Here is a 26,974-nt window from a genome sequence, read left to right as displayed (position 1 = left end):
TAGTTTTATTTTCAAAGCTTCACATTTTATAATGATAATTGCATCATTTTATGTAAAATACTTGTAGAAAGAGAAGGATAATGAAGAGGTGGGGATAAAACTACCGCTTAGTTAGAAGCATTATGAAAGATAGAAGATCTCTTTACACATTCTCTCTATTAACATTTAATTTAGTTGATGCGACTTTTCATTTTTATCATTTGTAGATTGAAGATGCTTGTGACTAGACAATGTGAAAAAGATTATGGAGATACGAAGAATATGAGATTCCTAATAAGCTATACCATTTCCTATGAAAAAATAATGCTATGTTTTCGTTTAATGATGATCGTTTGTATTATCTATTATTTAAGTGTTAAATGTTAATATTGGTCGTTTGTATTATCTATTATTTAAGTGTTAAATGTTATTACTTATTGAGCTTTCTTAAACTTTTGATTTTAGTTTAATATTGGCACTTTGTATCACTATCGCTTTAATGCTGAAACTATGCTTTCTTAAACTTTTGATTTGTATGAGAAATTCTTTTTATAATTATGTAACATGCTCTCTTTTTATTTTTTTAATTCTACCTACATATATAAAAGCATTTATATACATTTTATGATTCATTTTATTTCGCTAAATGTGATTCTAATTATTTATGGCATATAAATGTCATTTTTCCGACATTTTGATATTTATGATGTTTAGAAACTTTGCCAATGTATTTTTTAAGAAGTTTATTAAATTTTTTTTCAAAAATGCACTTCATTTCGAGCTATTAAGCCTCTAAATAAGCTGAATTGGAGCGCCTATTTCGAGCTCGAGTTTACATCACTTATACATTAGACGAGTTGAGCTGCATCCGATTATGTCTCGAGCTTGACTTTGACTAGACTCATTTAAACATCTAAATAGTAATTAAATAAATTAAATTCATAACATATTAAATTTAATTTTTAAGTAAATGTCTTAAAAATGAGATTATATTTTCAAATAATTTCACAAAATTTAATAAATCCGAATTTAAAGGGTTTATTAAATCTTATTAAAATTAAATCCCACCTGTTGCCCTCATATTTCACCAACAAAATTTCACAAAGCCGCCGGCCCGGGCGAAATCGAGGCGAGGAAGCTGCGACCGGCTGGAAGCTCACTGGGGGAAGGCGTGGAGGAGGTGGCTGATAGTGCAATCAAACAACACCTCCGTAAAATGACGCAGATTCTCAGTGCTCCATTCTTCTCTTCGAATGTACAGCCTTCGCAGTTATTTCTATATTCCCATCGCGTTTCTCTCAGAAGTCATCACACCAAAAGCGTTTCCATCTTCAAAATCGAACGAAAGATTCTCCCTTTTTCATCGCCTGTAGAATACTTTCGAGTTTCAAGCAACGTTCGTCGTCTGGCTAATCCAGTTTGCAAGAAAATGGAAGATGGGTTTTACATGAGGAGGTGCGTGGAGCTTGCCAGGAAAGCGATTGGCTGTACGAGTCCTAATCCGATGGTGGGTTGTGTTATTGTGAAGGACGGTGATATTGTTGGTGAAGGGTTTCATCCAAAGGCCGGGCAGCCTCACGCGGAGGTAATCATTCGAGTACATCTTTTGCCATGCTATATTCCAAATTGTTTGTTTTATTTCTTTTAGAGAAATCTTAGTGAGTCATTTTTTATAGAAAACAGAAATGTTGGTTTGCATTGGAGGAAGCAGCTATTCTTAGTCTTTGCAAGAAAGCCAAATTCAAGTTTTTGGGCCTTTTTTTTGCTGGAATTCTTTTTCTTTTAGGTTTTGTTTGGTTGCGCAGGAGTTATTGTTGATCAAGATTTAGGGCATCTCCAACCGGAAATCCCATTTTTTCACTCCAAACTGAAGTGAAACTTAAAAATGCACCTCCAATCGAACTCCATTTTGCGCACTTTTGAAGGTACCCTTTTCTCCACTTTCGCGCGTTTCTTTTGCAAATCCGGTTGAGACAGAAAATTGCTTAGATGAACAGTGCAATGCCAATATTGGCGTTGCACTGTTCACCCTCCACCCATTAGCGATTTTTTTTGCCGTTTGAATGGAGCAAACCAGCTACGCCTTACGGTCGTTTGGAGTTTTGCTGGAGACGCCCTTAGGTGGTCCGGCTAATCTGCCAATTTTCGAGTTAATCTGCAACTCTGTTTCATTAAGACTTATTTTTGGCAATTAAGAGCCTATGAAACAAAATCTGTTGATTATATTGTGATCAGTTAATTAATGTATACTTATGTTACTAATCATAGATGTAGTTGAAATAACCATGAACTGGTGGGCTTAGGCTGATGTTTTGTGCTTTCACTGGCTTTATTATATTTGTCTTTAATAATAGCTCTCTTTGGCCATGTTGTGAATGCTCTAGGCAATTTATGATGCTCACTATTTTGTTAGGAACATTTTATTAATGGGACATGTAACTGTTAGGATTTCCTCCATAGATACTTCGGAATATTTGTAGAGAATATTAGTGATCTGGCAAGTTCTTAGAAGTATTTATTTTTCATTCTAGCAGCTTCATTTTATTGAGAGGTGTCGACATAATGGTTTTGATTGATATTTCCCTTTATGTTGGAAATCATTTCCTATTTTTGATTTAAAGCATTCTTGGGATTCTTGATTTTAAGACTTGGATTATTGGTTGAAATTGAGTTTAGTTCATTGTGTTGAAATATTTAAAAAATTGTCTCACTTAAATTTTTTCTTTCATTAAGAAAACCCATGTGAGATGATTATGACCGTCGATGAAGGAAATAAACCACCTAGTTTCAAGGAAAATTTTGAATCTCGATGGTCCTCTCAAGTCTCACATCACTGTGGACTAAAGCTAATGGTTGAGAATGTTTGTAAGATTGATTGGGATAAGAATTACAATTGTGTTTAGCCATATTGCGAATTTCACAATGGAATTCTTTTGAAAATTTCACGGTGAATAGAGAAGAAACTAGTTTCTTAAGGTAGGTATGATTTGGGAGTTCTAGGCAATAGTACCAAAACTTGATGTTACTATCATTATTTGAAGTGTTTGAAATTTGAAGTGGTGGTTTTTGTCAATGCACAACCAATTGTTTGAGCCTATTTCTTACTTAAGTGATTATTATTTAGAAGGTACAATTCTGAATACATCTTTGCATTACAAATAGTTTTCCTTGAATTCAAGATCTAAAAGTGATAAATATTGGATACGAAATTAGCAAATTTTTTTTTTCTTGAATGACTTAGTTAATTGATAATAAGCTGCAAAATTGGTTTGGTAATAGAAACATAAAGTCACGTGTCAAATTCTTTCATAGAAAGTTGAAACCTATTTTTTCCATTTTTGATACCGTCCCATCTACAATTTAGGCATTAAAATTGATGTAGGACTAAATGCGTAGGTAATTATGTAATGCTGAAAATACACGTCTTTTAATTAGAACAACAATAATTATGTTTACTTTTAGCTATTTAAATAAACATTAAAACAATAAAGAGGTGATTGAAGCTTAGGTCAAACTACATGTAAGATTTAGAATCATGTATAATCAATTCCGATCAAATTTAGTATAGCATGTGGGATTTTCAAAGGAAACCACTATGTTAAGGTATATATTTGGCACTAATTGGATCCACTCTCTCACATTCTTGAGGTAGGCTAAATGGAGGTAGGTTGCACAACCTTTATGATGCCACAAATTAAAGGGACGACTTAGAAAAACAAAGATTTAGAGAAGAAATCTACAATTATCAGGATTTGGAAATGATGTGCCACTGAGCGGGAGAGAGTTTTTTGTCGATAGCGACGGCGATGGAGAAGATAATCCTTTCGACATTGTCTTTAATGGTACGGTCGACCTCCAAGTTGATGTCGAAGAACGGAGATTTGAGGATGTCCACTTGTCCTTGATCGTTATAAACAAACCCGTGGTCACGTTCTAGATCAGCCATACACGAAGGAGCCACAAATTACAAGGTTCTGGAACTCCTGGGCAACAATCGATGAACTTCCGGATGGTAGGACAACAAGGAGAAGATGCAGAAATTTCGGGACAACACTTGATCTGCTACTGGACAACAAGCTTGGACAACAATCTTGTTGGTCTTGGAAGTTCTGGACAACAAATACTATCCGGGAAAATTCTAAACATCAACTCTCTAGTCCAAAAATCTGGACAGTAGTTGTGAGTGGATCTAGACGGCAAGGGCTTAATGTGGTCGGCTATGGGAAAGAGAAAATATCTCTTAGTTGGCAAGGGGAATAATTGGAGAGGTAATAAAAGAGATAGAATAAAAAAGGGGAGGAGAGAGGGGGATGGCGGCTTGCATGAGAAGGGGGATTTGATTTGGGGATTTAAGTTTGTTCTCAAACATCGAATTTTAATAAGGGAAAGTGAAATTAGAGCAAAACTTTAATTAAATTCAGATTTGGGATAATTGGGGAAAGCTTCTTAATAAAAGTTTTCTTATCTTAGGAAAGAATTTCAAAATTCAAATAATATTTTAGTTTGAATTGAAAACTTTCCTAAATTAAGATATTTCAAATAAAGAAAGTATTGAATATTCAGTTTGAAATTTTGGAAGCAACATGAAGGGAGGTGGCCGGCAGCTAGGGAAGAGATTGTGGGGTTTGGACGGCGGCTAGGGAGGGGATGGAGGCCTTAGAGCCAGCAACTATGGTGGGGCAGGGGGAGGGGTTAGAACCGACAGTTAGGGGAGGGGGTTTGGGGTTCTTGGCTGGCGGCTATGGAAGAGGATGGGTAGGGTTTTGGAAGGGGAGAGGAACCACGAACCCGGACGTTTCCTGCGGTTGGTGGGTGGTAAGTCGCCCTCACCTAGGGACTTCAAACAAGCTCTCTTAAAAACTCTCACAATTCACAAACAAAGTGCAAGAAAATTTTCTTCAATCTCATCATTAACCATCACAAGAATAGGAGGCTATAAATAGCCCAAAGTACAATAATAAAACAAAAAACAAAAGTGCCCCCTTGGGTCACAAGCACCTACTCCCTCAAGTGAGGGTAAAATCGGAAAATAAACAACAATAAATCAAATACAACTAATAACTAAAAAATAAAGTGGTGTGATTGTGGCTGTAGATCGACGACCCCATCTCTAGTAAACTCTCCATGGTCAGATGTCCTCATCAAAAAATTTTATGGCATGGGTTGATATTGTGGAAGAAAATTTTCTCCTATTAAATGATTTGTGTTGGGGAAGTGAAACACGCAACAAAACAAACAAAAAATAGAAAATGCTGTGGAAAAGAAATAATACCAGGATTTAACGTGGGAACAACTAAAATCAGGGAAAAATCACGGAGCCACGCCACACCAAGAAATTCACCATGAAAAGATGGGAGAAATAGTACAAATTTCTCTTCTCTCGCTCCTCTCTCTCCTCTCTTCTCTTCACTCTTGCACTATTTTCACACTAGAACATACAAGAGAAATTTAGCACAAATTGCCAAGGGACACAATCATCATGAAAAACAAGAAAGAAAACTACCAGCTCATTTCACAGTGTCATGGCGCCAGTTTGGAGAGCCGCGACGCTCAACTCTCTATCTCTAGCCTACCTGACAACCCTGCAACATTGGGGTCTGGAGCGCCACAAAGCCTGGATCTGGAGCACTGCAGTGCCACAACTTTGAAGTTTGGAGCTCTACAATCTTTGTCTTTCTTCAAGCAAACTATACAGTGTTGGGGCGCTCGGGTACATAGCACCGTAGTGCTGTAGAGTTGTAAGGAAAAAAATTGATGTAAGGCTTGAATTTCAAATTTTTATGAATTCTTTCATTGTTCTATTTCATCTATAAATTTAGCAATTTGTTTGCTTGTGTGATTGAATCTGATCAAAGTTCATAAATTTTGAAATTCTAATTGCTATTACATTTTTGTTTGTCATGTGGAGGGGGACGGAGGATGTAGGGCTATCAAGTTTCCTATTGGTGTACTAAAAGATCGAATTCTCTAGGTCACATAAAAGGGCTTATTGTTTTCTCAAAAAAAAATTAAAAAATTATGACTCATTTCTCTAGAGTATATCAAAGCATAGAAACGTGCAAAACTGCATAAAAGTTAATTTTGGTGTTTCGATGGGTTTGTCATTAAAATAAAAAGATAGTTTAAGGGACGCACTCAGCTTCTATTTTCTCATTTGTTTTACTTTAGTTTTCAAAGGATTTAGTGTAGAAAGAAGCCTTTTTTTTGCACCTTTGATCTCAAGGTAACAATGGAGGCAATCTAACCATTATTTCAGGCTTAACCTTTACTTCGTAATCATCAAATGAAGAAGCCGAAAGGATGTTTTTGGACTTTAGGAAGCCATTTTATTAAGGTTTGATGCTTGCATTACTTCTAAACCACTATTGATTGGGGATTTTTTTATTATGGCTAATTTAGGTTGGGGTTTACTAAAGTTCTAGTGTTAGTATTCAGTTTCTGTTATATTCCTCTTTTTGCTGTTATCTTATTCCCTCCCTTTCCTTCCCTTCTCTGTTTTTACAACCCTACATACTCTATAAATTGCCACGTCACATCTTTGTGTGGCACTTTTTTCCATAACCTAACTACTTCTTATTCTCTTCTTTTCATCACATTTCCTCTATATCATTTACTTCTAACGTACCATGCAAGGCTTATGTGAAGATTCTATGATAATATTGTTTCATTGGTTCTGTGACAAAGTATGTATAACTATTATTCATTCAATTCTCATAAAATATATTCTATATTTATTAAAAGTGGCCTTCTTTCAATGCTGGCTCAAGGGTTTAAGCTGTTGGAGGTATTCTCGGTTTAATGAATAGGATTGACCGGTCTATTTGATCAATCTAAATTTAAACATAAATAAATGCGTGAAATTCAGATAAATTTGTCCTTTCTTCTTTGCTTAGTTTTAACTGGTCTCATTTGTCTATAAAATTAGTTCGAAGTGATATCTTTTGAAATGCCATTTTACTGTTAATCCTGATGCAATTGGCGTGTTTAGGTATTTGCTCTAAGAGATGCTGGGAATTTGGCTGAGAATGCAACAGCTTATGTAAGCCTTGAACCATGCAACCATTATGGGAGGACTCCTCCCTGCACAGAAGCATTAATTAATGCAAAAGTGAAGCAGGTGATTGTTGGTATGGTGGATCCTAACCCAATTGTTGCTTCAAAAGGAATGGAAAGGTTGAAAGCTTCAGGAATTGATGTTGTAGTTGGTGTGGAAGAGAAGCTGTGCCAGAAACTAAATGAAGCATATATACATCGAATGCATACAGGAAAGCCATTTGTCACTTTAAGGTAAAGTATCAACTGCTTAGTTTTATGGATGATAGAGAGTTATAAATGGATTTTGTTACTTTTTTTAGGTGATGTGTGAATTTTGATCACAATCATTACAAGGAAGCTTACTCAACTCTTAGTTTTGAAATTATTAAAAGACAAGTTGAGAAATTATTATAAAATGGCTTTCTCCAAGAGCCACTTAGTCCATGTGCAATACTAGTTTGTAAGCTATTAAGAAAGATTAAACATGGAGAAATTTTGCTGATGGTTGGGTTATAATGAACTTATTATCAAATATAGATTTTTCGTTTCCTGATTCGATATGTGGGATTTAATTTTAGGAGCAAATTGTTTTTCTTAAATTGATATGAAGATTAGTTATCATTAGACTAGGATTAGAGTTGGGTATGAATGAAAATTTGTTTTTAAAACCCCAAATAGACTTTATAAATACCTAGTCATACAATGTGGTCTTTTTAATGCTCCTAGTATATTTATAACATTAATAAATAATTGTGTTGCCGAGTCTTGTCCTAGATGAAAAAAGTGATGAGTTACGTTAGGTAGTGGACAACTAGCATAAAATTTATTGAATAATCATGGCATAAATTTTTTAATATATTGTGTTAATGCTAGGGTGCTTTCTAAAAGTGATATTTTGTATGACCTAAATACAATAAAAAGTGTGCAAGGATTGCTGCACCAGCGCCCGGGTGCAGTGTTAAATAAGTAAGATTTTCACATTACAAACAAATGTGGCTAAATAAGCTAGTCTATGCAACTATAAGTAGGATAGAAACTTGAAATATGTGTTCTCTTATAGACAAATTATTGGAATAATAAATATTATGATTCATAGAAAGATAAATATTTTATGTATTAAAAAAAACTAAATAGGTTGGAGACAAGACTAAGGGGATTGATAGTGTAGAATTTAAACTATGATATTCAAGTATGAGTCGTACTAAAAATGATATAGGTCGGATTATAGATAAGAGTTTGAAAGATAATCTTACATAAATTAGTAGAATTGAAGATAGAATTATTGATCTAAAGATTGCTATTATTGTTAAGATTATTAATATTATAAGTGCTTATGCTCCTTAAGAAAGTTTGGATATATGTTCAAAATTTAAATTTTTGGAATGACGTAGAAAATTAATGCAAATGACATTTTTGAAGAAAGAGTTATTATTAGAAGAGATTTAAATAGACACATTAGTAGAGTGGTAGAGGATTTTAAAAGCATTCACGATTGCTATGAGTTTAGAGCGATTAATGAAGAAAGTATGACCATATTAAATTTTACTTTAGCTTATGATTTTGTAATTACTAATATTTATTTTAGAGAAGAGAGGAGTATTTCATTACTTATAAGAAAATTGATATAGTAAAACTCAGATTGATTACTTTCTTATAAGAAAAAATAAATCATTTAGTTTGCAAAGATTGTAAAGTTATTTCGAGTGAAAGTTTATATACCCAACATCGCTTGTTAGCTTTGGACTTTAAGATGAAGGATGAAATAAACTAAAATATTATATTAGAAATAGATAGAAACATTTAATGAATGCTAATAAAAAATATTTTTGAGAGTAAGTGATGTGAATCAATGTAGGAATTGCGTTCGGAAATTAAAATAAAGATTATTCAAAGCTTGTCATAACAAATTTTAATTTCCAACAAAAGTAAAGGGTTAAATCGTTCAAAGTAGTTAACTTGCTTAGGTGAAGATGTGCTTTGAGTTAACCAAACCAATTATATCATTCAAAGATAAAGGAAATACTTAAATGCTCATAACAAAAATCCCATAATTAATAATAAAGAAATTCACCTTGAGTACCCTTTCTCTCTCTCTCGTTCACTCTTGGGTTTTAGTGGAGAAGGAAGAACCATACGAGGATGAAGAGCACCACTACGATGAAGGCGACGAAAGACTTTGTTGCCGGAAAGGTATTCACCGGAGAAGGTGGTGGCGGATGGCGTCCAATGATAGTCCAAGTATAACCACGAAATTGTCGGTCGAAAATACTTGCGAGGATCGGGACGACTCGCTCCAAGTACTCTTCGATTGTAGTTTCGTCTTCAAATCCTACGTCGAAGCAAGGAGAGCGTAGGATATCGATGCTCCCGTCGGCGTGGAAAACTAACCCCCACTCAAGCTCCGGATCCGCCATTCAACATTGAGGCAAGGCGGGAAGAAAAACAAGGGAAGGGGTTCGGCCAAGAGGTAGGGAGGAGTAGGGAGAAAATCTGAAATTTAAATTTCAGATTTTTCTAGGCTTGAAAGGAGAAGTTATTTCATCATTAAATCCTCCTTTAATCAAATTAGAAAGGTGCAGCCATTAGTGGGAGAAATTAAGGGTTTAATTAGATTAGAAAGTTATAGAGGGGAACCATAAGGAGTCTAAGAAAATAATATGCTATGCAAAAATTTAACTTTTAGTGATTTATATTATAGATTACATACAAAGGAGGACGCAAAATGTATGTATATTGTATAAGTTAGCCAATCAAAGTTATAGGAACTGTAAGGATCTCAATTGAAGTGTATTAGGGTTGAAGTCTAAATTTTTTTCTTAGAAGAGGATATTTAGCATAGGTGGATGAGATATTTTGATAAATTTTTGAATGAAGATTATGAGAATATGATCTACTTTGGTGACTTGAGCATCTTATATGAAAATAGAGATTTTTGTTTTTATCATCGTATTAATAAAATCGAAGTTAGATAGACTTTAAAGAAAACGAAGTGTGGAAAAATAGTTGGGCCTGATGTTAATCCAATAGAAGTGTGAAAAGCTAAGGAGATGAATGAATTTTTTGGCTTATTAAACTTTTTAATATTATTTTGAAGACTAAGATTCAATATATGTGGAGGAGTGTGTTGGTTCCTATTTTTTAAAATAAAGGTGATACACAAGTGTGTGCGAATTATAGAAGAATTAATTAATCTGTCAAACATTAAAACTATGGGAGAGAGTAATTGAACATAGGTTACAAAGCGATTAATGTTTCTTAAAATTAGTTTGGATTCGTACTGGGCAGGTTTATTATGGAAGCTATATATTTATTGAGAGGTTTGATGGAGAGACCAAGGAGGATCTGCACATGATATTTATTGATTTCAAAAAAGCATATGATGAAGTTTCGAAACAAGTGGTCTAGAGAGTTCTAAAAAAGAAATAAGTTATATATAATGCTTAGATTCAAGTCATTAAGGATATGCATATATGAGCTATTATTTGTGTTCAAACGCAAGGTGATTTTACCAAGTATATTCCTATTTTAGTTGGATTACATCAATGATCAGCTTTAAGCCCATATCTTTTTGCTTTAGTCATAAGTGTTTGTACAGACATTTGCAGGATGATGTACCTTTTATGCTTTTTTGTTAATGAAATTCTTCTTGTTGATAAGACTATAGAAGGAGTTGAAGGTAAACTTGAATTATGGAGGTCCTTAGAGTCTAAAGATTTTTGTTTGATTAGATTTAAAATCGAAGATATAGAGTGTAATTTTGGTAGTAATAGATCTAATGGGGGGATTGTGACTTTGGGCAATCAAGCTATTAATAAGAGTACACATTTTAGATATCTCGGGGCTATTGTCTAGAGTGATGGTGAAATAGATATGGATATTATTTGTATGATTCAAGTTGGATGGTTGAAGTGGAGAAATGCATTGGGCTTGTAGTGTGATAGAAAAGTATGTCTCAAACGTAAGGGAAAATTCTATAAGATAGTGGTGATACCTGCTATGCTTTATGGTGCAAAATATTGGCCATTAAAAGAGAAGCATACAATTAAGTTAAGTGTTGCAGAGATGAGGATGCTCAGGTTGATGAGTGGATTTACTCTTAGAGATTGAATGTGAAACGAGTATATATGTAAAAATGTTAGAGTAGCTCTAATGGCAGATATGATTAGAGTCACCTTAGATGGTTTGGTCACATAATATATTGGCCTTCTGATGACCCGATTAGGAGAGTTAAGTTATTAGATTTGACCTATGTCAAGAGAGGTAGATGTAGACTTAAAAATGTTTGGTTAGAAAATATTAGAAATGACATTTTTTTTAGATTTAAATGAGAATTTGACTTTTAACAGGACACAATGTAGAAAAAGGATTCATGTAGTCGACCCCACATAGTGGGATAAAAGCTTGATGATGATGTTGTTGTTATATCTCTAATGAATCCAAATTAGTTATGATGTTCATAAGTGGAAAGATGACAACTGACTATCTCACGGGTGTTAATTTTCCTCCACAAAAGATCCAAGATTTAGAACATGACGATATGAAAATAACATTACGGTGTATGGGCTCATCAACACCATTAAAAATGAGATTGACCAAAATTTCATGTTCTATCTACAATAATAGAAAACTAGGATGCTGCGTACTTGGATAATGAGAATAGCGATGAGTTGAAATCAAAGATACACTCCACAATCTTCGGCAAGGTGACCTATTTGTTACCAACTCTCAGTAGATGCAGACAATAATTGGATATATTTGAAGAACTTGATTAGGAGTGTCTAGTAGACGCAAACAAGTATCAACAAATTATTGAGAATGAAAGGATAGCCAAATTTCTTCTCAGAATAAAAAAAATCTTGATGATGTTCAAGGAAGGATATTTAGAAGAAAAACCCTTTCATCTTTCCCTGACCTCCTATATGTTCAAAATCCTGATATGACTGAAAATTTTCAACAATCAATTTTGCAGATGCATGATTTATACTAGATGCTAGGAACATCCAACAAGCATTAGCAAATCAAGCATTCCTCCAAAGCAAAACCACTTATTTCAACCAAGCTTCGTTCATCATTCAAAAGGTAACACTAATTCTAACTAGATGCTAGGAGCATCCAACAAGCTTCAGTAAATCACGCATTTCTCCAAAGCAAAGTCATTCATTTGAACCTATCTTCTCAGTTTTAAGGGGTTTTACTATCAGTCTTTCTAGTGTGAAAATTCCTAATAACATTTTGGAAGTATTAAAAATACTTGAATGGAGAGATGCTGCTTATGAAGATATGAAAATGCTTGAAAAGAATAACACATGACAACTCATGGATGAACATGTTAAGCAAGAATGGTTGCAAAATGATTTACTCAAACTTATGGCATAGATTATAAAGAAACCTATTCACCATTTGATAATTTTAACTATGTATGGGTTATTCTCTCTAGCCATAGATTTTGCTTGGCTTTTTCACCAACTTGATGTTAAAAATACATTTTTAAATAGAGATCTTAAAGAAGAGGTGCATATGAATATTCCTCATAAATTTGAGTCCACTGACAATAAAGGTATAGTCTGCAAGTTTAAGAAATTTTTACATGGCCTAAATCAATCTCCAAAAGCCTTGTTTAGTAGATTTGCCACTACAATTTAAAAATATGGATACTCTCATAGGCAATCTAATCATACCTGTTGTTTAAATCACCATCTTCATAGTCTAGGTGGATGATATTATCTTAATTAATAACGATGAGCTAGAAATCAAGAGACTAAAAGAGTGTTTGGAAAATGAATTTGAAATTAAAATTCTAGGAGCCCTAAAATAATTTTTAGGTATGAAAATTGCAAGATCAAAGAAAAGCATATCAAATTTTCAATTAAAAATATACATTTGATCTTTTAAAAGGGACTAGAACGATGGGATGCAATTCCACAATTACTCCTATGATTCTTATCAATAAAGTATGATCAAATGGTGACACCATGAGATAGTAAAGAAAGTTACCAACTTGACATATATAGCCTTGTTAGTATGGTTAGTCAATTTATGAAATACTCCAACTACAAAACACTTTGATGCGATATACAAGGGGAGCCCCCACGCCCATAATTACAATTTCTATTTTAGGGGCTTTTTGGATACAGGATTTGAGCAAGATTTATGGGATTTGGCCGAAGAAGCGCGTGAACGAAAGAAAGATGGATACCTTCGCAACGAGCAAGCTCTCATCGTCATATTTAATTCCGATAGAACAAACGAAGGGCGAGGAGATGTGATTTCGAATCTGACAGGAAGGAATGTTGTGGAAGGAGGTGAATAAGTTAGTTATTTAGCGACTCGTTCCAAACTCCACCTGTCACACGAAGGAGGCCAAGTCGAAGAGCGATGAACAGTGGCAAAGAGGAAAATCAAACCTATCAATTATTTATATAATTTGTGATTTTTTTAAATTTTAAAATTAAATTTCTTTTGATAGGAATTTTAATTAAGCGAATACAATAAATTATAATAGTTCAAGCTATAGATACAAGGATCTTAATTTTTTGTTCAAGTTAAAAATTTCATATTTGAATTGCTATTTATTTTTTTAATATATTACTGCATCATTAAACTGTATTTATTGTTATTGAATTATACCAGATGCTTGATTAAAAGTTTTTTTTTTTGTTATGTAATTTATATTTTAATGTTAACAACTCTTTTTTTTTAAACCATTGATGTCAATCCGAATTCCTAATGAAAAATGTGGAAGTTATTTTTAAAATCATTAATTCATGCCTAAACAAAAAAAATTTTCTTGCTCTGCTACTGACAGTATATATGATACTAAGGTATAAAAAAGGATTACCAAGAAAGGTTTACTTTTCATAAAGGAAATAGATAGGAGTATAAATTTTTTTATTATGCTGATTCGATTGGGTCTATAACTAATCGAAAATCTACCCATGTCTATTGTTTATTATATGGGAAATTTGGTTATCTAGAAAAGTAAAAAAAATCACAGTGGTTTCTTGAAGTGACATTGTAGCTAATTTCAAGGTCATGACTCATGGAATTTTTGAAGGAATGTGGCTTAAAAGATTATTGAAAGATCTAAACATTCACATTAAAGAATCAATAATGATGATATGTGACAATCTACAATTAGCATTGCCAATGGTCAAATCCACCATAATAGAACTACGCCCTTAATCAATCACAATTTGATAACCTAATTTTCAAGCTAGAAATGATCAACATATATTCCTAGCTTGAGGAAGAGTGGAAATTCTTTAATAAGTGGAACCCACACCAGTCTCTTATCATGCAATTATGCACTCCAAATATTTTGATCGCAGGGCAATTTTCCATATCAGTGATCCATTTGTTTTGATTATTCATATTTTTTTTCTACTTCAATTATTTTCTTGATTTTAAGACTACTAATTGATTTTGTTTTGCTCCTATAAATATGCAATGATTTACCTAGTTTGAAATAAGAAAAGTGTTATCAGAAATGATCTTTCCTTATTAGATTTAAGCGAGAATTTAACTTTCAACAGGACACAATAGAAAAAAATGATTCATGTAGCCGACCCCACATAGTAGGACAAAGGCTTGATGTTGTTGTTGTTGTGAAATAAGAAAAGTGTTATTCTCCTTAAGCTTTATATTTCTCTAATTCTAAAGTCTAAACACATTATAATACTACATAATGATTGCAGATATTCACTTTCACTCAATGGGAGGATGCTAAGTCATCCTGGGAAAGGAGCAGAAGAACCAGGCGGATACTACTCAAAAATGCTTCAAGAATACGACGGCATTGTGGTTTCTGGCGAATTCTTAAGCAGAACCTCCACTCTACCTATATCTCTTGAAGCTGGAGCCAACCAGCCTTTCCACATAATTATAGCTAAGAACAAGTTTTCTCTGGCTCTTCCCAGCACTACCATCAATTCTGCCGCTCCTGTTATAGTCTTTGCAGATAAAAGAATTCGTGTAGAGCCAAAATCTGAGAAAGTTGAAACTGTATTGCTGGAGCAGATCACACTGAATTCGGTCCTGGATTATTGTGGACGTCGTGGGTTGTGCAGCCTCGTGATAGATATCAGAGAAGATAAGGGATCTGTGACAGAGCTCCTTGAAGGTGGTTTTGAGGAAGGATTGGTGCAGAAAGTTATGGTGGAACTCTGCCCTGTTTGGATCGGGAGCAGTGAAGCCTCAGTTCCTTCCTTCGGTCTGGAACTAAGGAAACTGAAGGATCTGCAGTCAAATGTCGCAAATGAGAGTACATTAGTGGAGGGATATCTCTCATAGATATGGTAAAATTAATTTATGTGCTGAAGTTCTTGGAAGACTTCTGCATAGGTCCTTAATTGGAAGGTTGTGAGGCTAATCAAGATCATATTTATGCTTAGCTTGAAATCGAACTATGATTAGACTTGAAATATGAGAGAGAGAGAAAGAGAGAGAGAGAGAGAGAGAGAGAGGGAGAGGACTATTATCTTCTTAGAAAGATAATAACATTTAGGGAAATTTACATACATACCATTTTATTTCATGCTATTTACATATCTAACACTTAAAATTTTAATATTACATTCCTACCACTCATATGAAATTTTAATATTAAATATATCACTACTATGTTTCATTATTACCACCCATATCACCTTATAAACTTTAATATTTCATACCATGCACTGATAATTGTTCTATGGGTGGTAGATATGTAATATTAAAATTTTAGATGTTAATTATGTCAATAGCATGAAATAAAGTGGTATTTATGTAAATACCCCTAACATTTATCCTCAAACATTTTTGTTATATTTTATTTTTAAATGATTGAGATTTAAACTAAATAAAAGTAAAATAATAAGGTTATTCCTGTATAATCAAATAAAATGATTCCTTTTAACTGAAAAAAAAAGCTGTATGCTTTGAATTTAATGAATAAAGGAAAAAAATGTGGCGAGAATTTGGGACTTCTGAACTGATAATAATTTTGTTTTATTAATTTGATGGGATGTTATTAAGAAGCAAAATTCAATAATATAAATATTATTTTTATAATATATCATTAAATTTTCAGAATATACAGATTTATTTATTTTTTATTTTAAATATATTGTCAAATGAATTTTGGACCTCTTTCCGCAGTCGCTGTTTCGAAATTGAATGGAGGGCTGACATTTGACTGAATACCAACGGTCATTTTTTCAAAAAAAAAAAAAAAAAAAAAAAAAAAAAAAAAAAAAAAACAGAGGAAAAGAAGTAGAAGGTATAGTAAAAGGAAGGAGCTAGCCGTTACACGAAAAGTACGGCGAGATATCTTCTTCTATCTTCTTATAGCGAATTGTTTACGTCACTGTTCAAACTCTCTGGTATTCATTCAAGCATGGCATACACAAGATCTCCTTCTCCTAATCCTTCTATGCCCTCAAACCCTAGCCCTAAATCCCAAGAAAAAAGCAGCGTTCTCCGCAAAAGTGGCACCTTTCCTTCTAAGCACTGCATCGCCTCGGGTAATCGGATTTATTTCCTTCACCGGTTGTTCTTTTCTCTGTTTTTTTTTCCTGAAATTTTGAGGTTTTGGTGCTTTTAGCAATTCCTCAAAAGAACTCGAGTTCCAAATCTGCAAGTGCCCTTCCATCTCCACGAGCTTTTTTTGAGCATAAGGAGAACGAAAGGGACCTCAATGACTCCAAGCCGGCAAGGACGAGGTCCCCTGCCGAGAATCCTTACAAGGGCATTAAGGGTTTTATGGCTCCAACGATCTCAGCATCTTCTAAGATAGCTGCTGCAGCGCCGCGTAAGAAGATTCTTTCAGAAAAAAACGACGTAAGGCATTCTTAATTCTTGACTTTATTTTTTTTTAATTTTTTGAAGGATGGAGGGCATTCTTACGGAAATATAAATTGCATCCCTTTGTATAGGTGCTTCAGGATTCTGTGAAAATCCCTAGTGTCTTAGTTGAAGGAGTTAAGGTGGAGGAGATCCTGCCAAAATCCGGAATGGGTTTTGAATCTGAGGATATATCAGTTCGAAATGGATCAAGGATGATGGATTTTAGTGGTTCAAGGGGCCATAACCAATCGACAGGCAGTCATCATCCTTCTAGTGTCTTAGTTGAAGAACTGAAGGTAGAGGAGATCCTGCCAAAATCCGAAATGGATTTTGAATCTGAGGATATATCAGATCAAAATCGATCAAAAATGATTGATTTTAGTGGTTCAACGGGCCATAACCAATCAACAGGAAATCATCATCCTTCTTGTTGTCCTTCAGATGCTGATCCATCACTTCCTCCTTATGATCCAATGACTAACTACCTTTCACCTAGGCCCCAATTCCTTCACTACAAGCCCAAGCCAATGATTGAACAAAATCATGGCTTTACGGAGGATTTGTTTTATGTGGGGGATGGTAGACGATTGGAAGATAGCTTCTCTGATACCGAAGGCTCCGACGTTTGCAGTGAGTACACAGAGGAGACAAAAGCTTCACCTGTGAATATGGGACCAGAGGATGAGGATGTTTCCACTAAGTTGAACACACAAGAAGCTCTGGTTCCTTATGAAACTTACGCTTCTGAACCCAAAACAAGAGCTGAAACCTACAAACCTAGAATTTACAATAGGTCTTTTAGGAAGTCAAAGATAATACCATTTCTTTTGTTATCCACTATTGTGCTCTCTTGTCTTCCATTGGCTGATTTACCCATTTTTTCCCCTTTAATGAAATATGAGTCTTTTGTTGGCCCTCATACCCAGGCCTTTGGTGTCATCAAAAACGTGCATCCCAAATATTATGTAGCTTTTGTCAATCGGAATATCCAAGGATTAGTCAGCATGTTGAGGCAGTGGTTATTAGATTTCATTAATGTTCTCAGCTCTTCTGGTTATACGTCAAGAGATGAATCAGATATGATGTTTTTCTTTAACATGTCAATATCACCATCCATAGTTCAAAATGTAGGTTTGGATTTCGGTTACAGCTCTGAGTTGGAGACTGTTAGAAAGAAAGAAACAGTTGAAGGACGAAATTATCCGGTGAATACTATGGAAAGTGAGTTTGAACTTGATAAGATGGTTAGAAATGCCTTGGTTCGTAATGACATTGATGATGGTGAGAAGCTACATTTTAAGTTGTCAGATGTGAATGGAGATGGAACAAGAGATAAGATGGTGCAGGAGCAGGAAGATTATAAGTATGCCAAATATGAAGACCTCAATTCTCTTACTGACCTCAATTCTCAGACTAAGATGATTGATGTTGCCATTTCTGAAGAGGCTGATGGAAAAGGTTATCCTGCGGGATTTGAGATTGTGCAGGTGCTTGAAGAACAAATCCTAGTAGATTTGAAGCAAGAGAATAGTCACTCCTTCATAGACGGAAAGATCAAAGTTGGGCTCCCAGAATTGAATGGAGCTGGCGCAGGAGATGAAATGGTTCAAAAAGGAGAAGAGGATTACCATCCCAAGTATGAAGAAGGCTTCAGTTCATTTATGGTTCAACCTAAGAAGATTGATATCGCCATATCTAAAGAGGTTCATGGAGATGATTATCTTATGCAGTTTGAAGAACAAGCTCTAATGGGGTTGCGACAGGAGAATATTCACCTCATAAATAAAGACCACGTTGACTCATCCACTGAACTTGTAGTTGCTTCTCAAATGAAGAACCAAAAAGATGATGCTGGAGTTGTTAATTTCCTGTCTGAAGTCCAGCCTTCTGTTTTTGCTAACGCTAATTTGATTCTGCCAGTCTTGGGAGTGTTAGCTGCTGTGGTGCTTGCTATCGCATTAGTCTTTCTCCTTATGAAGCAGAAACATCTTCATGCTACTTCGTCTAAAAAACACTTGAATAAGAAAAATAGATCTGTTTCCGGTGGCAGTGTGAGTTGCAAAGATTTTACTAATGAATCTCCTTATCATAATCTGACAGGACTTGCTGAGGTTGTGGGTGATTCGGGTCCTACAGAAATGAGCTCTTGCCTGAACAGTAGCTTCTCTGTTAGGCATCAGAGGAAGAAAATAGCAAGTCATGAGGTGACTCCAAATTATGAAACTTTGCAAAGGAGGGAATCTGGAGTATCGTCTTCTGTTTCTTATGGAAGTTTCACTGCTTTTGAAAAAACCTCTGCTAGAAAGGTAAGTTAGATTTGTGCTACGTACTTGACATTTTTTTGGGAGCTCAAAGCTCAGGAGATGACTTATCTTTGAGTTTTGAACTGTTTATGCAGGGCGAGAAAGATGATGAAGTAATGACGCCTGTGAGGAGATCAAGTAGGATTAGGAATCAAGCTATTTCTGGCTGAACATCTTTTACTTCTGATGTTTCTTTAGGAAGCTGACTATAATATATCATTAATAGCCATTTTCTCTGCACTTGGAACTTCTAGCTTCATGTAATCAGGCAATTTTTTATTGTCTACTGAAGCTTGGTTTGCTGAAACAGCTCTGTTTTAGTTCTTACAAGTTTATCTCCAGTTCTATATCTCGTCTAATTTTAAGGTATGTTATCTGAGAATTTAGTTAATCTTTAGAGGAAGCTGAATCTGAACTTGTTTGAATGCACTCACATTACATGTGATAGTGATTTCCCTAAAGTTTTATGCCATGCATTTCTAATACTTATTTCGTCTTGATTTCATGTGTAGTAACTTTTCGGAGAAGCTGAAACTGGATTCATCTATGGAATTCTTATATTGTTATGCATAGAAAAATAAATGGGTGTGTTAGTTATTTGTTTAAATAATTGTCATTAATTAAGTGGTTCAAATTATTCTTAGTAGAATCTGATTATAATTCAGTTTTTAAAATTGAAATTTCAATTTTGTTGTGTTCTTATTTTTTGGAATCCCTAAGTCATTTCAGATTATAAAAAAAAAGGAAGAAGAAACGTACTAGTTGATCTTTGTAGAATTTGATTGTGTTGATCTTGCATTGTTGACTCAGACCTCAATTCCATGAGTTGAGCTCAACGAGGAGCTTGTTAGGGAGTCGTGCGCCCCTTGCTTAGGCCGATAAACTATAAACCAGGGCCAAGAGATGTGGAACCTGGAATTTAATTTGGAAGAATTATTCTTTTGTCTTTTAATAAACACTTTCAATAAACAACAATCATATAAATAAAACAATGGATCAAACATAACTATATATATCAATCATTTCATAATCTATATAATCGTACCATAACTATTCTGCCATAAGACAAAGAACCCAAGGAATCCTGATCAATCTCATACTTTTGAACCCAAAGAATCCTGGTCAATCTCATACTTTTGAACCCGAGGAATCCTTTGAGACAGAGAGTATGCCATCATATCATTGTGATGCGCTGGAATTTAATTTGAAATAATTATTTTTTTTATCTTTTAATAAACACTTTTAATAAACAATAATCAATATTAAAAACTTTTAATCTATTAAAATTTTTTTATTAATATAAATATCGGCAGAAATAAAACAATGGATAAAAAATATCAATATATATAATGAGTTCAAGAGCCCAACAAATAATAAAATCCTACAACATAACTCAATGTACGACAAAAAATTAATATGTATGTCAGTAATCAATTCACAGTAGTAGTAATTAAATGATATGAATCAGTGCAGAAATAATAAAGCTCACATGCAGTAGTAGTAGAATATGTAAATAGTAAAATAGTATGTTATAGAAGCCAGTAAAACAATACATTATCAGTACGAGTATCAAATCGATAAAATAGTTAGCATATCAGTGTTATCAATCAATAAAGAAATTGTATAAAATGATAAAATCAAAGCATCAATAAAAACTGTCGAAATCATATCATTAATGCAGTAAAATTATATAGGAGTGTACACATATTATTCAATATGCACATGCAGTAATAGTAGAATATGTAAATAGTAAAATAGTATGTTATATAAGCCAGTAAAATAATACAGTATCAGTACGAGTATTAAATCGATAAAATAGTCACCGTATTAGTGTTATCAATCAATAAAGAAAATGGTAAAATCAAAGCATCAATAAAAACTGTCGAAATCATATCATTAATGCAGTAAAATTATAAAGGAGTGTACACATATTATTCAATATGTCACATGCTTAGTATATTGTGTCGTATACTTAATATTAATATCAGTGCATCAAGTAGTATCAGTGTTCGTATCGATAATAATAAAACTCCAGTGTCGTTAGTAAACCTAATGGTGCAGCAGCAGTAAAATAAATCCATACAATAATAGAAATAATGCATCAATAACATACATTTCAATAGTCAAACTAAACAAGTAAGAAGTCTTGGCTTAATCGATGTTTTTTCAGTATCATATCAATATTAATAAACCATTGACTCAGTAAATAGAGTTGTCACTCTTTGTCCGTCGACACAGTAATAACTCCTTATAACTTCCAATCTGTATCACGTGAATTAATAGAAGATAACATCAAATCATAATATTTAAAGGAAAACCAGTTGGCCCACCATCTTGTATATGTCAATCAATTTTCAACTAACTTTTACTTATCTTTTTATACACACATTATTCTCACAGTACTACAACAATAGTAATTTAATAGTGATAGTAAAATATCTACATGCATTACAAATGTATCACAGTAAATAAAACATAATTAGACTTAGTTCAAAAAATGTCAAAATATCCTAATGTAGGCAACCGAAAACCCCACTGAGTAGAAATTTAAATTTTCAGAAATGAACCAAAACACTATTTTTAGATGTCAAAATAAATTTCAGAATAGATAAAAATCATTGTTTTTTAAGATCACCCAACGAAAAATTTTAAATAAAAATTTAAAATGTTCATAATCTCAATTTTTATAACATTACATATAAAAAGTTACACTGTGAAAATTATCCATATTTTTTTGTAAGGAATATATAAATTTATTTGACTGAAAAATACTAAAAATATAAATTATTGATATCATAAATAGGATAGTGGTTCCTTACAATGAGATGAGCAACTCTTCTAACAGTTCGACTATCAAAAAGTATTCTATGACCTTCAAATTCTAACTTTATTCTCTCTCATCACTTTTCTCTCATTTTAAAAAATAGGAAAATATTTAGAAAATTTTGATGAAATCAATTTGCAAAACAGAAAGAATTTACACCAGTGCTAAACATTATGAAAAAATTAATTTAATTAAATAACTACAATATCTATGTTATGGTGAAGATGAATTATAATTTAGATTTATAATGACTCTTTTAATTAAATAACTACAATATCTATGTTATGGTGAAGATGAATTATAATTTAGACTTATAATGACTCTTAAAAAAATTATTTAATTGAGTCAAAATATGGGTTATTACAACTATAGCACTATAGTTCACATTGCCACGGAGTTGTGGGATAGGAGAGTTAGAGCCTCAATTATGGGTGTCAAAACGGGTCGATGGGTCAGCTTCGGATCGAACTCGAGTCGACTTGGGTTTAAACGGGTCAACACAATCCCAACCTGCTGTTACAAATGGGTCCGGATTTCCAATCCCGACCCACACGAGTTATCGGGTTGACTTGAGACCCATTTATTAAATGCGAACCCAAAGGCTGGGGCAAGTGTGCAAGGCGGAAGTTTTATTTGGTCCGGTCGACCGAATGAGAGAAACATTCGGTCGCAGGCAAAATCCCGCTATACCGAGGTGTACCGAGTTTTTTCAAAATCCCGCTGTACCGAGGTGTACCGAGTTTTTCGAAAAAAAACTCGGTACACCTCGGTATAGCGGGATTTTGGCTGCGACCGGATGTTTCTCTGCATCCGGTCGGAGAACGTAATAATTGTTCGTGCAGGGCGAGGGGTGTTGGCCTTGTTAAGCATTTCACTTTCGTAATTTTCTTGGACAAATTTCCTTGAAATTTTACTGTTTTCCCACGCAAGGAATCTCATTTTCTCTTGTATTTGTAATTTGTTTTCCCAGTATAGAAAGTGAGTTATTTGATGGTGCATTGTTCTTTCCTGTCCTGGAGTCTTACTTTGCTTGTTTATTCTCCATTACTGCGAACTGGGTTGCAGATTTTATGTCGGGGGCTTGGAATTCTGCCGCCAAAAAAAATTCTGCAGTGGCCATTTGCCCCGCACTGCGGTTCCTCTATTTCGCAACATCCCAGTAGATGAATACAATGAATTAGGATCGTATATGGACTTTTCATCGGGCACTGAAGAAGATATCTATGGTGGAAACTATTCACCGGAATCTTCTCCAGCTCAAAATGGTATTGGTCATTGGAGGATTCCTAATGAACGCACCAGAGCATCTTTACTATAGTGATGGTTATTCGGACTTTAGCTCATCGATGGAAGCTATGCGGCAATTGGCGAGGCAGCAGAGGAGCTTGAGTGGCTACTGGCTACACAGTGGAGGACTAAGAGGGAAGCTCGGACAGGGACCGACACCCTATGCGGATGCCGTGCGGGTTAAACTCGGGTTAATTTTGGGTTGCAGGTCAATTCAAATATGACCCAATTTTACAAACGGTTTGAAATCTTGAACCCGAACTCAATTCGTATGGACCCAAACCAGGAATTTGCTGGGTCGGGCTCAGGTTTTGGGTCTAGTCAGATTTTGACACCCCTAGGTTCAACATTATAGGTAGGGGTGTCAATTGTTGACACGGCCCGACAATCCGACCCGAATCTGACTCAAAAATCTGGGTTAGAATAACAAACAGGTCGGATTCGAGTTTCAATTTTCAACCCATTTAAAAAATGTGTTGGGTCTGGGTCAACCCGGTAACCCTAAATTGACTCGTGATGACCCGCATATGCCTCTGCTCGTTTTAATTTTTCCCACATGGGAAGGAATCGAGGGACCGGACATCCCGTCGCATCGTTGCCTGGCCAGCCGTCCGCATCGCTTGGCAAGCCGTCTGCATCATCGAGGGATTGGACCGCATTAGGCCAGGCTGGCCAGCCATCTCCGCATGGCCATTGTGCCGCCTTCGCGCCTGCACCGACGTCAATCCTGTAAGCGCGCCTGCACCGATTTCAATCCCGCTGTGCGCTTGCCAACCTAGCCTCGCGCCCCGCCTACCGTTGATTGAGACCCGCTCCGGCTCCGCTGAGCCCCAGATGGCAAATTGGCGAACCCGTGCATGATTCCTTGCTAGCGAATCGGGTCGGGTCAACCCGGTAACCTGTACGGGTCGGGTTCGGTTTAACAAACCTAACCCTTTTGCAAAACCAGATCGGATGAGTGTCAACCCGTTTATGGCTGGATCAAGTCAGGTTCGACCTGAACCGAAGTCATTGACCCGAATTGACCCCTAACTATATGTACAATGTCGCAGCGTTTCAAGTTGTGTTGAGAAATTTTGCTTCGTTGTTCCTATTATTTCACTTGAAGGATTTTGCATCCTTTGAAGTGTTGAAGTGCTTTTTTTTTGTTTGTTCTTAATGTAAAACTATGTGAGAAGTGAAGAGAGAAAGAGAGTACATTGTGAGTCGCAGTGCTATGAGACATGAAAGTTAGTGCTTCAGCACTGCACGAAAAGCATCGTAGCATTGTGGGCCGGGATAAGCAATTTTGCTTCCTTATTCCTGTTATTTCACTTGAAAGATTGCATCATAAATTCTACAAGTCTGAGTTATCATAAGACCCTTTATAGAAAGATATAAATATAATTTCATATTAATCATGTGAGTTAATATAATTTAATATAACCCCCAAGATAAATATAACTTCATGTTAAGTTGACTACGAAATCATCATAGTAGATGTGCGTATTGTTTAGATATTTGTGCATCATATAACAAGTCATCAAGCCATCGAAAGATGTCACCAAACTGATTATTAGGTGCGGAGTGCAGACGGGGAGAGCACCGTCTGCACAGACACAGGGTACCAAGCGGTACTTAGTGGTACCCAGCAGTACCTAGCTGGATTTTATACTAGTGTGCGGAGGGTTCTCCCCGTCTGCACTCCGCACCTAATAATCTCTCCACCAAACTAAGTGCAATGGGAGTATGAAATCTATTTGTTAATGTATAACACTACATCTAAAATCTTTATTTAAATAGCAAGTAAATTATTATTGGCATGTGTTTCAAGAATTTAAGAGAAAATTTGATAACAACCTCTTAGGATTGAAGGGGTTTATTGTTCAATCCTTTTTAAAGAGCCCCAAGTTTATTGTTCAAGAACCCTAAAAGGTTTTTAGAAGAACTTACTAACTAAGCATGGCTGTAGTTTATTTTCCATTGAGTATTTATGAACTTCAGAGCATGCTGATAAGTATTGAGGATTAACTCCTTATATAGTAAAATAATGCCACTAATGTTGGAGAGAGTGAATGATTGCATAAAACTCTCTTTCATAGGTAGAATATCTCTACCTTATATCATTCAAGACTATTGTATAATTTTATTAACCGGCTATACCTCCCATATCTACACCTAAGGCATCATATGTGGCCTCAAAATGTTTTGATAAAATCTTGGAGTCTAAGATTTGAAAATGAGATCACAAAAAATTTTAGTAAGATTCATGTAATTGTGATCACAAAAAAGTAAATTTATCATTTTCGAAGAGAACTATGATAGGAGATAGAATTATTGTAAATTTATTAATATATGTTTTATAGAAGTTATCTACGTCATTCTATCTCCTGACATTTGTAAAAGATTTAACAGTTCACCAATCTAAAATTGCTTTGATTTATGTAGGATCTACATTAGTCCACTCGTAAATACCATGAAATCAAGAGAAATGATTTCATTCTAACTATAGGAGCATTTTTTAAAGTTTTATATAAAGCTTGGCTTCTCCAAGTTTAGTCAAAACCAATTTTAAGTGATCAAGATGCATTTTCCTTCTCACTGGCATGAAGGATTATAATTTAATGAAACTATAAATAAAAAAATTTATATATAAAAGGCTTGAAAAATATATTCATTAATCCAATGAATATATTAGGGGCATTTGATAATCCGAAAGGCATGCGAAACTATCTGGGATTTTGAATGATGTCTTTTATTTATTTGCTAGTATGATCATGATTTTATATTATCTACTTTTTATATCTATTTTGGAGAAATAATTTGAACAAATAGTAAGTTCTAGTGTATCATGTAATTTAGGGGTTGAAAATCTGTACATAATAATTACTATTTTTACTGCTTAATTATATATGCATACTCTTTAGTTATAATCTTTTCTTGGGTCAATAATGCTAGAATTGTATAGGGACTCAATCTTTCTTTGAAGAAGCCTTTTCTTAGCAATTCATTATCTTATATTTTGATCTCAGCATGCTCTACTGAGTTAATTCTATAATGTGTGAGATTTGTTAACTGAAAATCAAACATAAAATCTATAGTATAGTTGATGTCCCTCTTGGTGGCAATCCATCTAGTACATCATTATGTAATTGATTATTAAACTAAGATATCATATTTGAGATCATAGCATGTATGTGGTATGATCAGGTGTGACTTATTTCAAATGTTTGTGTATGACTTAGATTTATTGCTATAAACTTGATGCATGCTATTAATAGCTAAAATAGCCTATTTTGATACTTTTTCTTTGACAAAAGATGATTTGTATGGTTGTATGTTGCATTCTAACAATGATGATGGTGTGAACACGTAGATAACCACAAAGAGAAAGATTAAGGAGACCATCATCTCAATTATCATGAAGTTCTTCTACCGTTTTGAGCGGATTCAAACAACATTATGTATGATTAAAGTGGAAAATTTGTTAGTGCTATTGCTAAGTACCTATACACCTCAAATTAAAATTAAGGACTAATAATATTAATATATCATAGATAAGAAAAGGCTATGCCCCTCAATATTGATGGAGATAGAGTTGCTTATTCTTTATTATACACTATCAACGAATGATCTCTTGAAGCAGACCACCGACTAATTCCAATCCGTTAACATACTTAATTAAAAATACTATACAAACTAATAAACCTTACCTATGAATCACGACCATGCATTCTCACTATCC

The 26,974-nt window shown here is 34.4% G+C and overlaps 2 protein-coding genes across 3 annotated transcripts; both read left to right on the top strand.

Annotated features, from left to right (window-relative positions):
- Window positions 1-1,054: 1,054 nt before the first annotated feature.
- LOC110095477 (riboflavin biosynthesis protein PYRD, chloroplastic) lies at window positions 1,055-15,413 on the top strand. Its single transcript, XM_020821028.2, has 3 exons — window positions 1,055-1,564; window positions 6,968-7,266; window positions 14,709-15,413. Exons 1-3 carry the CDS (start codon window positions 1,196-1,198, stop codon window positions 15,301-15,303), a joined length of 1,263 nt encoding a protein of 420 aa, XP_020676687.1. The 5' UTR covers window positions 1,055-1,195; the 3' UTR covers window positions 15,304-15,413.
- A 517-nt stretch (window positions 15,414-15,930) lies between these two features.
- On the top strand, window positions 15,931-19,486 carry LOC110095435. 2 transcript variants are annotated; one of them, XM_028693843.1, is made up of 4 exons: window positions 15,931-16,514; window positions 16,595-16,830; window positions 16,935-19,142; window positions 19,235-19,486. In XM_028693843.1, exons 1-4 carry the CDS (start codon window positions 16,388-16,390, stop codon window positions 19,307-19,309), a joined length of 2,646 nt encoding a protein of 881 aa, XP_028549676.1. In that variant the 5' UTR covers window positions 15,931-16,387; the 3' UTR covers window positions 19,310-19,486. The 2 variants fall into 2 exon arrangements, with proteins under 2 accessions (XP_028549676.1, XP_020676636.1); XM_020820977.2 differs by having other exon boundaries at window positions 16,926-19,142.
- Window positions 19,487-26,974: the final 7,488 nt, after the last annotated feature.

This window comes from Dendrobium catenatum, unplaced genomic scaffold (genome assembly GCF_001605985.2).
Source record: "Dendrobium catenatum unplaced genomic scaffold, ASM160598v2 fragScaff_scaffold_370, whole genome shotgun sequence".
In the NCBI taxonomy this organism is placed as follows: domain Eukaryota; kingdom Viridiplantae; phylum Streptophyta; class Magnoliopsida; order Asparagales; family Orchidaceae; genus Dendrobium; species Dendrobium catenatum.
The sequence above is the reverse complement of the archived record's forward strand: the minus strand, read 5'-3'. Positions and strand labels throughout refer to the sequence as shown.

Bases quoted from the DNA above. Each gene is read 5' to 3' on its own strand.
- LOC110095435 (XM_020820977.2), top strand. From the start codon at position 16,388: ATGGCATACACAAGATCTCCTTCTCCTAATCCTTCTATGCCCTCAAAC. The intron at 16,831-16,925 runs GTAAGGCATTCT...CCCTTTGTATAG, and splicing joins TTCTTTCAGAAAAAAACGAC to GTGCTTCAGGATTCTGTGAA. The intron at 19,143-19,234 runs GTAAGTTAGATT...CTGTTTATGCAG, and splicing joins AAAAAACCTCTGCTAGAAAG to GGCGAGAAAGATGATGAAGT.
- LOC110095477 (XM_020821028.2), top strand. From the start codon at position 1,196: ATGACGCAGATTCTCAGTGCTCCATTCTTCTCTTCGAATGTACAGCCT. The intron at 1,565-6,967 runs GTAATCATTCGA...TGGCGTGTTTAG, and splicing joins CCGGGCAGCCTCACGCGGAG to GTATTTGCTCTAAGAGATGC. The intron at 7,267-14,708 runs GTAAAGTATCAA...TAATGATTGCAG, and splicing joins AAGCCATTTGTCACTTTAAG to ATATTCACTTTCACTCAATG.